Raw genomic sequence first — 14,870 nt, forward strand, 5'->3', positions numbered from 1 at the left:
CTCTCCAGTCTTAGACTGAATACTTTTGTGTATCCCTTCGGCAATGGGAGTCAAGTGACTTGCCCAGGGTCACCCGGCTAGGACATGGGTGAGGCCAGATTTGAACCCAGGACCTCCCCTCTCTAGGCCTGGCTCTCAGTTCCCCGAGCCAGCTCGCTGCCCCTGAATGGGAGTTCTAAGGGGAGCTCGTCCCCTGCTGTCCGAGGGCAGGCTCCGTGGGAGCTCCAGGAGTGGATGGCAAAGGTTCCTGGAGCAGTAAGGACACAGCAGTGGGGCGCCCAGGGGCCCCCCGGGATGCAGCGGAAAAGGCGGGGAATGGTGCGGTCTGAATTGTGCCTTCAGAAGGTCATCTTGGCCGCTCTGTGGAGGATGGCCTGGAGAAGGGAGAGGCCAATGGGGAGCTGGCAGGAGGGACAAGGGCCGCAGTGGCGGTGCCTTGGGTTAGGGCTAAGGCATGGAGGTGGCGGGAGCAGAGGGAAGGGGACACCCAGGAGGGGTTTTCAATAGACCGATAGAATCCACAAGCGTTGGAAACGGAGTGAGGAAAAGGGATGAACCTGGACCACAAGGATGGCGGCGCCTCAGTGGCAGCAGGGAGGCTCCAGGAGCTCAGGCTTCCCTCGGCCAGGTCAACGCAGAGAATAATCCGGCTGGAGGTGACCGCCGAGAGAACGTGGGCTTTGGGGGCTTTGCAAAGAAAAGGCGCTGGAGGGAGGGGCTCAGAGGGGGTCTGCAGTGGCTACTCGAGACTGTCGTGGAGTCAGCTGACCATCGGGCATCGCCGTGTCAGAGCCCAGAGGCAGCACTTCCTGATTGCTCTTAGAGGGATTCGTCTGTCCGGGAGGAGAGAAAATCTATAGCAAGGGACCTGGGCGCTGGGCAGGGGCTCGAGGGGGGACCTAAAGGTTGGAACCGACAGGACACAAATGGACAAGCAGGCAAGAGAGAGGTTCAAGGAAAGAAGAGGGAGGTCAGTGACTCAATCCACCATAAGGGCTGTACTGTGAGGAGAAGAGAATGGAACTAGTACAAAGATGATGGATTGGCGAGCCAGGAAGGGATGAGAAACCGAAGGTCATAGTGGGCCTAGGCTGAGGGGGGGAGGGGACTGGAAGGATGGGAGATTATGATTAGGGAAAAGGGACAAGAACTAGAGATTCATCGAAGTGAGTTAGAGAGGTGATTGGGGGCCCAATCTATCCGTCGGTGAGCATTTATCAAGCATTTGCACCTCTGTCCTATAGTGGAGGGCCTGGGAATTGTAAGGGAAGACTGGAAGTCTGGGGGGCTAAACAGGGTATAGACCAACCCCGAAGTCCTAAAGTCTGAGGGAAGAGGTGGGGCTCAACAGAGAAACTGTGAGCCCGAAGATGAAACCCTTGAGAGAGAGCAGAGAGTGAGCCCGAGGCTGGCCAAGAAGAATCAGGGTGGCGCGGCCGGACGCTGGATGGAGAGGCAGAGAGTGCCGAGTTCAAGTTGGACTCTGACCCTTGAGGCCTCGCTGTGACCTTGAGCAAGTCATGTCTTTCCTATCTCAGTTTGCTCTTATGTAAAATGAGAGGTTTGGACTCTGCGGTCCCTCCCAGCTCTGAACGGGAAGGTCAGAGGGGGTAAGTGCAGGTAGGAGGAGGAGAGGTGGCAGAGTGAGTAGTACAGGGGAGGGAAGTCCAGAGGTGGCCATGGGGAGCAAGGCTGCTGACTGCACCTGGCTCAGTGCACTGGGGGAGCCCGACAAGAGCGTCAGGGGGATTCTCCTCTGCACAACCAGAGCTCTGTTAGCACCAGGAGGCGGGAAGGATGGGAGATTCAATTCAATTAGGCAAGTATTGCTAAGCCCCTACTGTGTGCTGAGGCTTTGCTAGGCACTAGGGATACAGAGCAGAGGCCACCGGAGAATTGTCTCAACAGAAACTGAATGGAAGGAGAAGTGGAACAGGGGTGTCTTTCTCCCCTCTAGTCCATCCTCTACTTAGCTGTCAGTGATCTCCCTATTCTCTCTGATATCCCTCCTGCGCTGGCTCTCCCTCTCCCACCTCTTTCTCTCTCCCTCTCTCCCTCCCTCACTCTCTGTCTGTCTGTCTTTCTCTCTCCTTCCCTCCCTCTCTCCCTCTCTCTCTCTCCTCCCTCTCTGTCTCTTTCCTTCCCTCCCTCTCTCTCTCCTTGTCTCTCTTTCTCTGTCTCTCTCCCTCTCTGTCTCTCTCCCTCTCTGTCTCTCTTTCTCCTTCCCTCCCTCTCTCCCTCCCTCTCTTTCTCTCTCCCTGTCTGTCTGTCTCTCCTTCTCTCCCTCCCTCCCTCTCTGTCTCTCTTCTCTGTCTCTGTCTCTCTGTGTCTGTCTCTTTCTGTCTCTGTCTGTCTCTGATATCTCTCTCTGATCTCTCTCTCTCTCTCTCTCAATAAACCACAATGGCCCCACAGCCTGCCCTCCTCCTACCTTTCTAGTCTTCTTCTGGCTCAGCCCTTGCATGTACTCTTGCTCCTCGGCACTAGCCTGCTGGCTCTTCCTTGTATCCAGTCCTCCATCTCCCATCTTTCTGCCTTTCCAGTACCTGGAATCAATCCTCTTCCTCCTCTCCTCCTCCTGGCTTCCTTCAAGTCCCTGCTAAAGTCTCACCTTCTACCAGAAGCCTTTCCCAGGCCTCTTTAATATCATTTCCCATTTATCCCGTATGTGATTTGTTTGGACACGAGTGACTTCCCCCATTAGACTGTAGGCAGAGACTGTCTTGCTTTTCCTTGTGCCTTCAGCACTCAGGACAGAGGCTGGCATATAGTAGGTACTTGATTTACCTGGATCAGTCGATCAACCAACATTTGCTGAGTTCCTCCTGTGTCCCAGGAATGTGCCAGGCTCCGTTTAGAGACAACAGTCTTTGGCTTTGAGGAGGGAAAACAACCTGAACACACGTAATTAAATGCAAAATATCTACAAAGCAATTTGTGGGGTGGCAGCTACAACTGGGAGAGATCCAGGAATGCTTCATGTAGGAGGTGGCATGTGAGCGGAACTTTGAAGGAAGCTGGGGAATTCTAGCTAAGAGACTGAGAGGATGAAGCGGATTCCAGGCAAGGGAGGCAGAGTGCCAAGGTGGGATGCCGTGTTCTGTATGGGGAATGGTCGGTGGCCCATTTGGGCTGGAACCCAAAGAGGAAGGGAGGATGTGATGTGTCTGGGAAGGCAGATTGGAGCCAGATTGCGAAGGGCTCCAGATGCCAAGCAGAAAAGCTAGTATTGTAGTCTGCAAGCATGAGGGAACAAGCTTTGGACACTTCAGGAATATGGAGCGGGCTGCTGTGTGAGCTTGGTTTGGGGAGGAGAGCCAAGGCAAGAAGGCCAATGAGGAGCCTCTTTCTATGGTCCAGGCATCAATCAGTAGGTTGTCCCCTCCTGCCAGTCTTGTGCCTGATGGGCATGGATGGGCTGCTCTGTGCCGAGGAACTGGGGAGATGGCAGGGAGTCCCAGGCAGTGACTCTAGTTTTGCCTCATCCCCAAATGGTGAGAGCTGAAGGCCACCCAGAAGATGCGCAGCCATCAGAGGAGTTGCTTTAAGCAGGGCAGAGCACGCGTCGGCTTTGAGTTGTGGGACATCCACATGAAGAAGTCCTAGCAGATGGGGATGTGGGGTTGGGACTAGAAGGAGATCTCTGCAGAGGGGGAAGCTTGGGGAAATGCTCACTGGGACCCGCTTGGCAGGGACGTCGGGGGTCCTCTTCCCAGAGGTGGTTGTTGAAGCTATGGGAAAGAAAGGTTGCCAAGGGAGCCTACGATACCGATGCTCTACGGCTGAATGAGACCTTAGAGACCATCAGTGCAAGCCTCCTGTTTTATATAGAAGGAAACTGAGACTCAGAGCGGTCAAATGACTTATCCAGGGTCACATAGGGAGTGAGGGACACAGATGGGACTTGAAACCCAAGGCTTCCAACCAGAGCCAGCATGAGAGTGTATAAAGAATCAGGGATGGTTCGCGAACTCCTCCCTTAAACACACACACACACACACACACACACACACACACACACACACACACACACACACACAGAGTTCCTTGCTTTGCCTCCCAGAGCTATGCAGAACAAATCAATCCCTCTTGCATACATGACAGCCCTTTAGTTATTGAAGAGAGCCACCACGTCTTCTCCAAATCTTCCCTTTGCTGGGCTAAACAGCCTTCACTCGATCCTCTTACACTGGGTGGATCTGAGTTTACTCACCCTCTTGGTCTCTCTCCAGCTTGTCAATGTCCTCCCTAAAATGGAAGCATCCAAATGGAACACGGAATGCCAGATGGTATCTGGCCAGAGGGGAGGACGCTGGGACAGTCACCTCGCCCCTCTGGAAGCCAGCCTTCTATTAATGGAGTCCCAGATCAGGTTCCACTTGGGCTGCTACATCATCGCACTGTTGACTCCCACCGCAGCCCCAAATCTTTCCAGCCCAGCCGTTTCTCTTCCTCCATCCCATGTTCTTGCCATTCAAATGTAGGGCTTCCCACGTTTCCCTATTAAAACACATCTCGTTCAAGGGAGCCCCTCATTCTAGTTTGGGGCACCTTTGGGGATCCCAGGCCTGCCCTCCAGTGTGTTCTCTACCCCCCCCAGCTCTGTGTCATCCACGATTTTGGCAAGCCAGTGAAAAAAGTGGGGTTGGGCTGGATTTCTGAGATCAAAAACAGCAGAGCAGAATTCTCTCTGGAATCCTCCAGAGGAGCTTGCCTCGGTGGTGGTGACCTCGTCCATCCTTCCCTTGGGAGACTGTAGTGAGGAGGGGGAGACAGAAATTGTTCCTTTGCTTGATTAGTCACCCAGAGGGAGAGTTCATTTTCCAGCCCATGAACCCCTTGATTACTCCAGGAGAAACCTCCCCCCAGGCTGGTTATGGGCCCAGTCATTCCACCAGTCTTCAATGTCACCCAACTTACATCTCTCCATGGATATTGTGAGACTGACCTCACTGAAATCCCCTTATGCAGTATCTATAGAGTTTCCCTAAGAACCTTCTCATAAAGAGGAATTGAGGTTCATCTGGGGTTTGTGGTGGACCTGTGTTTGAATCCAGTCTCAGATACTTACTAGCTGTGAGACCCTGGGCAAGTCACTGAATCTCTGTCTGCCTCATTTTCTTCATCTGTAAAATGAAGGAATTGGACTCAATGGCTTCCAAGATCTTTTCCAGTTCTAACTCTGTGACACCCATCCACCCACCCCCCACTCTGGACCAAATGAACCATTCTGGCTCTTAGTGACTACTGTTTCCCTTTCTCAGTCCTCACCATCCACCCTTCTACCAGTACTAGAACTCTGCCAGAATTAAATTCATACTTGCTGTGTTTTTTTCCCCTTTCCCCACTACTATGATATCTCCACATCCTCACCAATCTTTCTGAGCTCAGTGACACTGGCTCCATCAGGACCCCAGAGACCTGGGTGCTTCCCCACCATCTATCATTTCAATTCTCTGAGACATCTTTGTGCCTCTTTCCTAGACTAGACCAAAGACTATTCTCCTTGGCAGGAAGAACAAAGAGCCAGAAACAAAACAGGACTTGAGCAGCTCTGCCTTTTTTCTTGCTCCATTCCCATCATCCCATCTGCCCCAGGTGCTCCCATCACTTCTTTCATCCCCTCCCTCCCTCCCAGCAAAGCTAAAAAAGCCTCAGGAGTTTTCTTTGGAATTTCTCCCCAGCTTCAGTTACTTCTGAGCTACATCATCCCTGACAATTCCTCCAGGCTTTGGTCTTTCTTTGCAGGCATCTTCCGCTCTTTTCTCCTCCTCTGTACGTGCCTTTCAAAAACGAGGATTCAGTGGCACTGGCACATCCACGTTGGTTGCTCCCACGGGTTCAATAGGTTTTCTTTTAGGTTTGGAGAACTTTGTTCTTCAGCACCTCCCATCTCCGGTTTCTGGATTCTCAGTCCAAGGAATCCCACCTCCCTTCTTTTGAATTTGAAATCCAGTCTTGTGCAGCTATGAGAGCTCCCCAGATTATCAGTGTCCTCAGAATTCAGCATCCAGGATTCAATCTCAGAGCACGTAGCTCGGACCCAGAGCAAGGGGTCAGTGGGGCCATAACTAATGGAGTCCTGGGCGCCGAGAGTGAATTTGCCTTCTTGGTTGCCTTGCCCCCCCACCCCCTGCCCTAGCCCCCGTTAATTTACATTGAGCTTGAACCCAAACCCCCATCATGTTGTCAGACCAGCTTCTCCCTAGTCACACCTTGCCCATCCTGTTCTTAAGGGACTGATCCCTGGGAAACAATCGGATTTCACTTTGGTCCAGATCAAATTCCATCCTTAATTGGAAAGATCTTTTAGGCCAATACCATTGTATTGCAAGGGAGGAAACAGGCTTGAAAGGGGAAATGACTTGTCCAGAAAGCACTGGGGTAATAAATGTTAGGGTGGGTTTTGAACCCAGGTCTCCAGATCCCGGACCTAGTGCTCTTTCTAGTACACCATACTGTCTTTAAAAAAGGGGAAACTCATCCATTAAGGTGTGAGCTATAAGGCTGCTTGTCATTCAGTCATGTCAGACTCTGTGACTCCAGGGACTATTTTTCCCGTGGAGTTTTCTTGGCAAAGATACTGGAGTGCTTTGTCATTTTGTTCTCCGGGGGTCACTTCCTTTTGTCAGAGTTCTCCACTTTGGCCTTTCCATCTTGAGTAACCCTGTACGCATAGCTCTTAGTTTCATTGAGCTACACAAGCCCCTCTGCCTCAGTGATCCAGGAGGTGCCTTTTTCCAAGCAGATGGGTTGTGATCCAGTATCTGAGGTCAGATTTGAACTCGAGGCTTCTTGTCTCCAGGACCAGGGCATTGTGTGGTAAATAGTACATGAGAGGCCCTGCTGGAATTGCTTTGAGCTGTTAGCACAGCTTCATGGAGCAGGTGGTTTCTTAACTGGATCTAGAAGGATGGAGAGATTGTCCATAAGGCAGAGATGAGAAAGAAGGTATTATGGGTAAAGGGAATGCCATAAGCAAAGGCATGGAGTTGGGGAAGTACTCTGAGGGTGACTGGGCGCAATGAGTTGTCCAAGTCAGTTGGGGGAAGGAAATGGAGAGCAATAGGAATGACAGAATTTTCTGTAGGGAATTGTTGGGGAGCACCCAGTTGGGACCACCCCTGTCAGGGCCATCAGATGATGCCAAAACAGAGATTGATGATCTGATCTTCTGGTCTCCGCAGCAGACCACACTCCCACCTCCAGAGCTTTGTCAGGACGTAGCCAAATCCCCAGGTGCATCCCCAGACCTCCAGCTGGCTGAAGACCCGAGACCACCTCAGCCTAGAAAGCCAGGGCTAGGATATCCCACGCTGAGCCTGGACCATGAGGGAGTGCTTGCTGAGCCTGGTGGCGTTTCCCTCTTCCTGATATTACATGGAAGATCCCATTGGTATCCCAACTGCTGGCTAGAGTCGCCATTCTTCTCTGAATCTGCATTTCCTAGGATTGTAGATGGGAAGGCCAGTCCAACCCTTCCCCCAATTCACAGATGGCAGATCTGAGTCTTAGACTCAAAGATGAAAGGAACCTCACTGGCCTCTTTGACTGTTGTTCCGCCATTTTGGGGCAAGTCTCATCTGGGCTTTTCTTGGCAAAGATACTACAGTGATTCGCTATTGCTAAAGAAACTAAGGCCAACAGGGTTAAATGACTTGTCCAGGATCACACAGCTAGAAAGTGACCTCTAGTCCAACCCAGGAAGGAATCCCTTCTAGAACATGTCTTACAAATGGTCCTCTAGCTTCTGTTTAGAGACTTTGGAAGCGGAGGAGCCTCACCTGTTAAGGTAGCCCCTCTCCACCTTAGCTCTTGTCGATCTCCTCCAGGATCAAGAACTAATTTAATGGCTCTGGTGTGGGTTAGCCCTTTGTTGGGCAAAGACAGTTCTCATGTCAGAATCCAACGAGATAAGGGGCTCCGAGTGGTCTGCAAACATAGGGCACATTTTGAGATCTGCCAGTTCTGACAGCTAGTAAATAGCCAACAATTCCACAATTGGAACTCGGATCATGGAAACACGGTTTCTGAGTTGGCCAGCCCTTTTATGGCCAAGAATGCCATCTACTACCCACTTGATCCAGCTGGTCCCCCTCCCTGAAGACTTCAAGGGAGCCCGTAGCAACTTAGGCTGGCCATTCTTCTTGGCGCTGATCCCCTCTGAGGGTGAGGAGTCGCTTCCTGATATCGTGCCTGGACCTTCAGCCAGTTTTCAGAGAACAAATCTGAGCCCTCTTCCATGTGGAAGCCCTTCCCGGATTTGAGGGCAGCCACAAGTCTTCTCCCCTCGTCCCCAGTCTTCTTCTCTCCAAGTTGAACCATCCCAAGCTCAGGGCCCTTTCCAAGGCATCACAATGTCTCTTGAGGTCCCCTGCATGAGCCGGATGCCTTCTCTGTGGAATGAAGGGGCCCAGTGGCCCTTCTCCATCTAAGGTTCTTGCCGCCTAGGACAGATAAGGATGATGGGGGGGGGGGTAGTGATTTCTCAGAAGTGGGAAGAAGAGAAACTCTCCAGGCAGCAAAGACCTCAGGCTGGAAGGCTGTCGGGCTCACCAGAAGCCCCGCATTCGAGGGGAGAATGAATAGAGGGGTGGTTGCAAGATTAGAGGTCCCTGGAGATCGCTAGAAATAGGCTGTTGAGGTGCTGTTTGGAGTCCCTTTCTGGGTTCCCTCCCTCTCTGCTAGTCAGATGCTGATGATCTGGGCTCAGAGCCCTCCCAGTCCCGCCAGGGCTCTGCTGGGGGGGGGGGGAGTTTGCTATAATTCACTAGGTTGTTTTGAGAGAACAGAATGGGAAGTCAGACCATTGTCTTTGGAGGGTGGCCAGATGTGCAGAATGAATCCAGGCGGGCTTCCTGGAGGATCCCAAGCTCTCCCACTCCCACTCCTCTATAGGGAGTAAGTCCCAAGAGTCATTCAAGTTGATTTGGAAAGGAAATGACCAAAGATCAGAGGGAATGATGGCTGTGAGAATTCCAACATCTCCCCTAGCCCACCACCCTAGCTCCCAACAGGCCCAGGTTAATGTCCTCCAGGCCAACAGTCTAGTCTGGGCAGGGCAAAGGGAGAGCAGCCTACTCTGGGCTAATGGAAGATGAAAGCCCTTAAATCTAGAGATCAGAGGAAATGGAGCTCCTTATCCCATGGGGCCCCAGGAGAAATGGAGTCGTCATGGGGGGGGAGAGATGTCCTACTGAGGGGATGATGGGAGATGAGGGGGGATGATGGGAGGCGGAGCCTTCCCTCTTTCTAAGTGATGAAAGAAGAAAGTCCTCACTCCAGAGGATGACGGGAGTTGTGGTTCTCATCCTAGGGGATGATGGGAGATGTAGCACACTAGCTAGTGATGAAGGGAGTTGTAGCTCTGCTGAGGGTTCAAGCAAGTAGGGAGCTCCCTCCTCCACCTCTCCACCGGTTCATGGGTTTTCAGTTGCCAGCCCTAGGGAGGGGGGGAGGGAGAGCCTTCCCTCCTGTGCCCTCCCCTGGGTCCCCACATCCCAGCAGGAGCCTCCCCTAGATGGCTGTGTATATATATATTTCCTTTCCTTTTTTTGCTTTCTTCTTCTTTCTGTTGGTTCGTTATTGTTTTTCCTAAAAGGGCCTGAGACAGCTGAGCCCTGGGGCAGCCCCATAGCTGCTGGGACTCTGGGGAGGGGCTGGGAAGGGGGGAGGTTAGAGGGGCAGAGGGTGTGGGCAGAGAGGAGGTTGGGTAGTCAGGGTCAGCTCAGGCCTTAGTGTCTCACCTCACCTGCCCTGCCCTTGACCCTCCAGGCTCGCCTCACCTCACCTGTAGACACATGTCCACCTTCACACATGCCCAGCCCACGCACTCCCCCAGCAGCCTTTGAGGCTCCATCCTTAGGCCTCCCCCAGCCCTCCCCTCCTGGCCCCCCAGCCCCAACTCCGGCAGCTCCCAGACCTCTGATGCCTCCGTGCCCACACGTCCCCTCCCATCAGCCCCAGTGTTTCATCCATTGGCCCTAAACACCCGCCAGCCCCAGCCCGGCAGCTGAGAGTGGGGACAGAGGGAGAGTCAGGGAGAGGAGAGGAGTGATGAAAAAGGGAGGTGCCAGGGCCACAGGACAGACAGACAGAGAGGAAGGAAGGAAGAAGGAAGGAAGGAAAAGAGAGAGAAAGAAAAGGAGAGACAAAGAGAGAGAGAGAGAGAAAGATGTACGGAAAAGAGAAAGCAAAGCAAAAAAAAAGTTGTCTTAATTTTCCTCGGGAGAACCCTCTTACACAGCTCTGTTTTGTAATTTTTTTCTTCATGCTAAAATCACTGGGCCTATTTGTTGATGTAAGTTACCTGAATTCCGTGGTATGCTCTCTTCTTTTTTAAAACAAAACCGCTCACAACACCCTCCCCCCCCAGAGAAACTAGCCAGTGCCCCCTCGCCCGCCCGCCCTGCCCAGCCGGCCCGCCGGCGTGTTTCCGTGCCGCCGTGGGCCTAATTAAAGCTCTTTAAAGCACCGCACCAAAGCCACAGCCAGCCACAGCCAGCCGACCAGTAGCCTCTCGGTTTTCGTTTCTTTCGCTCCTTTGCCATTTGCTTTTCTTGTTTCTGCCTTTTGGTTTCCTAGAAACGAACCAAAACTTAAAAGAGAAAAAACCAAAGAGAACCGAGAACCCACAGTCAGTCCAGGGCAGAGCCCCGCCCGTGGGCAGGCCCGCCGCCTCGTAGTAACGCCCCCTGGGCCGGCTCGGGTCCAAGCCCCAGGTAGCCTTTTCGGACAAGCCAATTGGAACCGATTTCCGATGTTCGTAAAAGGCCTGCTGTTTCTCTCTGTGCCCCGCCCAGCCCCGCCGGCCGCCCCTGATGCCCTCTCTTCTCTCTTCTCTCTCTTCTTCTAGGAGGCGAGTTAATTTTGCCCATTATTACGGAGGACTCCCTAGACCCCCCTCCGGTGGCCACCCGCTCCCCCTTCGTGCCCCCGCCCCCGACCTTCTACCCCTTCCTCACGGGCCTGGGTGCCACCCAAGACACCCTGCCCCCGCCCGGGGCCCGGCGGCCCCCTGCGGGGCCGCCCCCGTGCCAGGGCGGGGAGCAGGATGACAGCGACTGCGAGGAGCCCATCGAGGCGTCGGGCTTTGCCTCGGGGGAGGTCTTTGACTCCAGTCTGCCCCCTACGGACGACGAAGACTTTTACACCACCTTCCCCCTGGTCACGGACCGTACCACCCTCCTGTCCCCCCGCAAGCCTCCTCCCCCCCGGCCCAACCTCAGGACAGACGGGGCCACGGGGGCGCCGGGGGTCCTCCTCGCCCCCTCGGCCCTGCCCCCCAACCTGCCGGCGGGCAAAATGAACCACCGCGACCCGCTGCAGCCGCTGCTCGAAAACCCGCCGGGGGCGGCGGCCGGGGGCCCCGGCGCGCCCACGGCCTTCGAGCCGAGGCGGCCGCCCCCTGCCCTGGCCCCCGGCGTGACGGCGGCCCCCGGCCTCCCCCGTGTGCCCACAGCCAACCCCACGGGCCCCGGGGAGCGGGGCCCGCCCGGCGCCGTCGAGGTGATCCGCGAGTCCAGCAGCACCACCGGCATGGTGGTGGGCATCGTGGCGGCGGCGGCCCTCTGCATCCTCATCCTGCTCTACGCCATGTACAAGTACCGCAACCGCGACGAGGGCTCCTACCAGGTGGACCAGAGCCGCAACTACATCAGCAACTCGGCCCAGAGCAACGGCGCCGTGGTCAAGGAGAAGGCCCCCGCCGCGCCCAAGGCGCCCGGCAAGGCCAAGAAGAACAAGGACAAGGAGTACTACGTGTGAGCCGCCCTCCCCCCGGGCCGCGGGCGCCTCGGACTTCTCTCGCCTAGAGGAAACGCGAAAAAGAAAAGAAAAGGGGAAAAAAGAGAGAGAGAAACGCGAACGGAGAAAGCAAGCTGAGCGCCCCCTGTCGGCTCTCCTCCCTGGCCACCGCGGTGGTCTCCAGAGCTGCCTCCCCTGGCCCGGGGACACCGCAGAGTGAGGCCTCGGAGCTCCCACTCCCAGCCCTGGATTGATTTATTTTTTTAAGGGGGGGATTTTCTTTAGGGGGGGCGCGGGGGCGGGACAGCAGGCAGGGGTTTTGTAAAGTGTTTGTTTCCTCCCCCTTTACACTGGCTGTGCCCATTCCCCCCTTCCGCTCTCCTCCCCTCCTCTCCTCCCCTCCCCCTCCGATGTTTTGGTTTCTGGGAGCAGCGGAAGCCGGCAGTACCACGTGGGAAGGGTTGGGCTTCGACGGGACGGGCGGTGGGGGAAAGCGGGCATGGCTGTGTTGGGTGGGCTTCTGGCTAGGGCCAGGGCTCTGGGGAGAGGAGGGAACCTCAGCCCTAGAGGCCGGGAAGGCCTGCCCTGCCTGCCCCGCCCCTCCCCGCCCCGGGGACGGTGTGGGGGTCTCTGACAAGTTGAGTTTTCGGGCGACGTGCATTTGGGATCTGGCAAAGAAGAGCATCTGTGCGTGTGTGTGGGGTTGGGGGGCGGGGGGCGGGGGGCGGGGAAAGGAAAACTGCAGATATATATTAAAGACAAATATCTAGCTATTCATAACCTGTGGCATCCCGGGCGAGAGGGAGCCGGGGAGGACGCCCCGCTGCGGACTTGCTGGCGGACAGTTCTCTGCCGAAGGGGCTCCCCGTCCCCGTTGTTATTTTTTCTTTCTCTCTTTGTTAACAAATGTGTCTGAGTCTTGGAAAACACCCCAATTCCGGAAATGTGTGGGAGAAACAAAAGAAACTTTCCAAACCCCATTGGCCCTGTGCAGTTTGTTCGGGAGGGCGTGCTGGCTCAGGGGGCAGAGCCCCTCCCTGCCCCTGCAAAGAGGGGGGGCCGCCAGCCCGGCCTGGACCTCCGCGGGGCTTGCCTTCTGCCTTCTCACCCCGAGACTCCAGGGAAGCACAGGGGGCCCACGGGGAGGTCTGAGCACTAATCCTGGCTCCCCAGCGACAGTGAGGCTGGTGGGGCATGTGCACTGGGCCTGTTCCTAGGGAAGCGCCCAAAGGAGCCGGGTCATAGGCGCAGGATGGCCAGAATGGCTCAGGGCTAAGCCGTGGCCCTTTCCGTTGGTCAAAGGGCCGGCTGCGAAAGAGACGGGTTCAAGCGTGCTCCCGCTGCCCGTCCTGCTGGCGGAAGGCTCGTGTCCTTGGCATCCCTGCTGGCGGCGCTTTACGTGAGGTTTGTGGTATGGTGCCGCAGGTAGACCTGGGTGCCGGTCCCCTCTCTGGCGGATGTGGCCCAGGCAATGCCCCCATTGCTAGCTAGCGGAATGGCCAGGCATGGGAGGCCCGAGGAATAAACGCTTATTGGATGACCCATGGAGGCTGCGCTGGGGAAGGGAGTTCCCCACCACAGGGCCAAACCCCAAATGGGGGAGGAGCCAGGAAAGGGCTCCCGGCTGCTAAAAGCCAGGTCTTGGGACCCTACAGGCAGGAAGGACCCTGGCCGGGGCCCCCATGAGCGCCCATGAAGATTTCCGGGTGTCCCCATCCGCCTGTGCTGCTCACCTTCCTCAAGACGAAGCCAGGCTCCAGGAGAAGACCCTGCTGGGGGAAGCAGCAGCCCCATCCGGCCCCAGCCATCGGGGACAAGCCTGGTTTTCAGGATAGCTCTGGTGGTCCAGCCCGCGACCAACGCTGGAGAAAGAACGAGGCTCGAATCCTACCGCCAAGCAGGGGACCCTGTGGCTGAGGACTCCCTGGGCCCGGGAGCCACACCCTTGGGACACCAGACCCAACCCTGCCCCAAGAGAATCCTTCACAAAGCCGGACAAAGCATCATCCAGCCTTTGCTTGAAGACCTGTGAAGAGGCTTCCATGGCCACAGGAGAAAAGGGGGGGAGAGGGAGGGGGGAGGGAGAGACAGACAGACAGACAGAGACAGAAAGAAGGGGGAGGAAGAGAGAGACAGAAGGAAAGAGAGACAAGGAAGAGGAGGACCCACTATGGAGGCCAACAGGAAGAACTCCGATGTTCGGGAAGGTTAGTGAGGCCACATGGGGTCAGGGTCTACGGAGCCATTTTGGATGGTGACCCGGGGCCCTTCCCTTGGCCTTGGCTCCAGGGTCCTTCCCAGGACCTCTAAGCTTTCTGAATAGAGGAGACAAGGGAGGGGATCTTGAGTCCAAAGCAGAGGTGAAGGGCCCCTTTGGGAATTTCCCTTCTTACCTCCTCAGACTTCCTGGTGGCTGGGGCAGAAGGGCAGGAAAGGTTTCCTGTCAGCTTCCCAGACTGCCCCCCGCATAGCTGCCCTTTTGGAGATTTTGCCGCCAAGCAGACCCTCTTTGGAAGAGTGATTTCTGGTTGGGGAAACTGAGGCCCATTTGATCCCTTGGGATTCCCTCGGGGCTGGGGCTGGTGAGGCTCACAGGATGGAAATCACCGACTGCAGCTGGAAAGGACATTAAAGACTGTGGCTCAGCCCTCCCCCATCCATTGGAGAGCTGAGTAAACTGGGACCCATCAGGTGACTCGAGTGGACAGAATCCCACAGAAGACCCCACCCAGCTGGCACCTAATTACGTATCCCTACCGCATCCGTCTCCAGTGACAGAAAGCTCCCTCCCTCCTGAGGCAGCCCGAACTCCAACGGAGCAGGTTTTTCCAAATGTTGGGCCAAAATCTAGCCCTCTGTGACTCTCGCCCATTACTCCCAGTTCCATCTCTGGGGCTGGGCAGAACATGGCCATCCCTCTTCTAAGATGAGTGATCTTTGCTTTAAAAACAACTTTTAAGCCCTTAGCTTCTTAGAATCAGTACTAGGTATCCATTCTAAGGCAGAAGAGCAGTAAGATCTAGGCAATGGGGGTTAAATGACTTGCCCAAGGTCACCTGGCTAGGAAATGTCTGAAGCTAGATTTGAATCCAGGACCTCCCGTCTCCAAACCTGGCTCTCTAACC

General features: G+C 55.3%; 1 protein-coding gene across 24 annotated transcripts in view; it reads left to right on the forward strand.

Moving 5' to 3' along the window:
• Positions 1-12,720, forward strand: part of LOC103103990 (neurexin-2) — a 125,946-nt gene extending 113,226 nt beyond the window's left edge. For 12 of the 24 annotated variants that reach the window (XM_056801489.1, XM_056801494.1, XM_056801490.1 and 9 more), the window contains one exon: positions 10,856-12,720. In XM_056801489.1, the coding sequence (XP_056657467.1) occupies positions 10,856-11,766 (911 nt within the window). In that variant the 3' untranslated portion in view covers positions 11,767-12,720. The remainder of the gene's footprint in view (positions 1-10,855) is intronic. The other 12 variants (XM_056801497.1, XM_056801504.1, XM_056801498.1 and 9 more) reach the window with 1 other exon arrangement.
• Positions 12,721-14,870: the final 2,150 nt, after the last annotated feature.

This window comes from Monodelphis domestica, chromosome 6 (genome assembly GCF_027887165.1).
Source record: "Monodelphis domestica isolate mMonDom1 chromosome 6, mMonDom1.pri, whole genome shotgun sequence".
Classification (NCBI taxonomy): Eukaryota; Metazoa; Chordata; class Mammalia; order Didelphimorphia; family Didelphidae; genus Monodelphis; species Monodelphis domestica.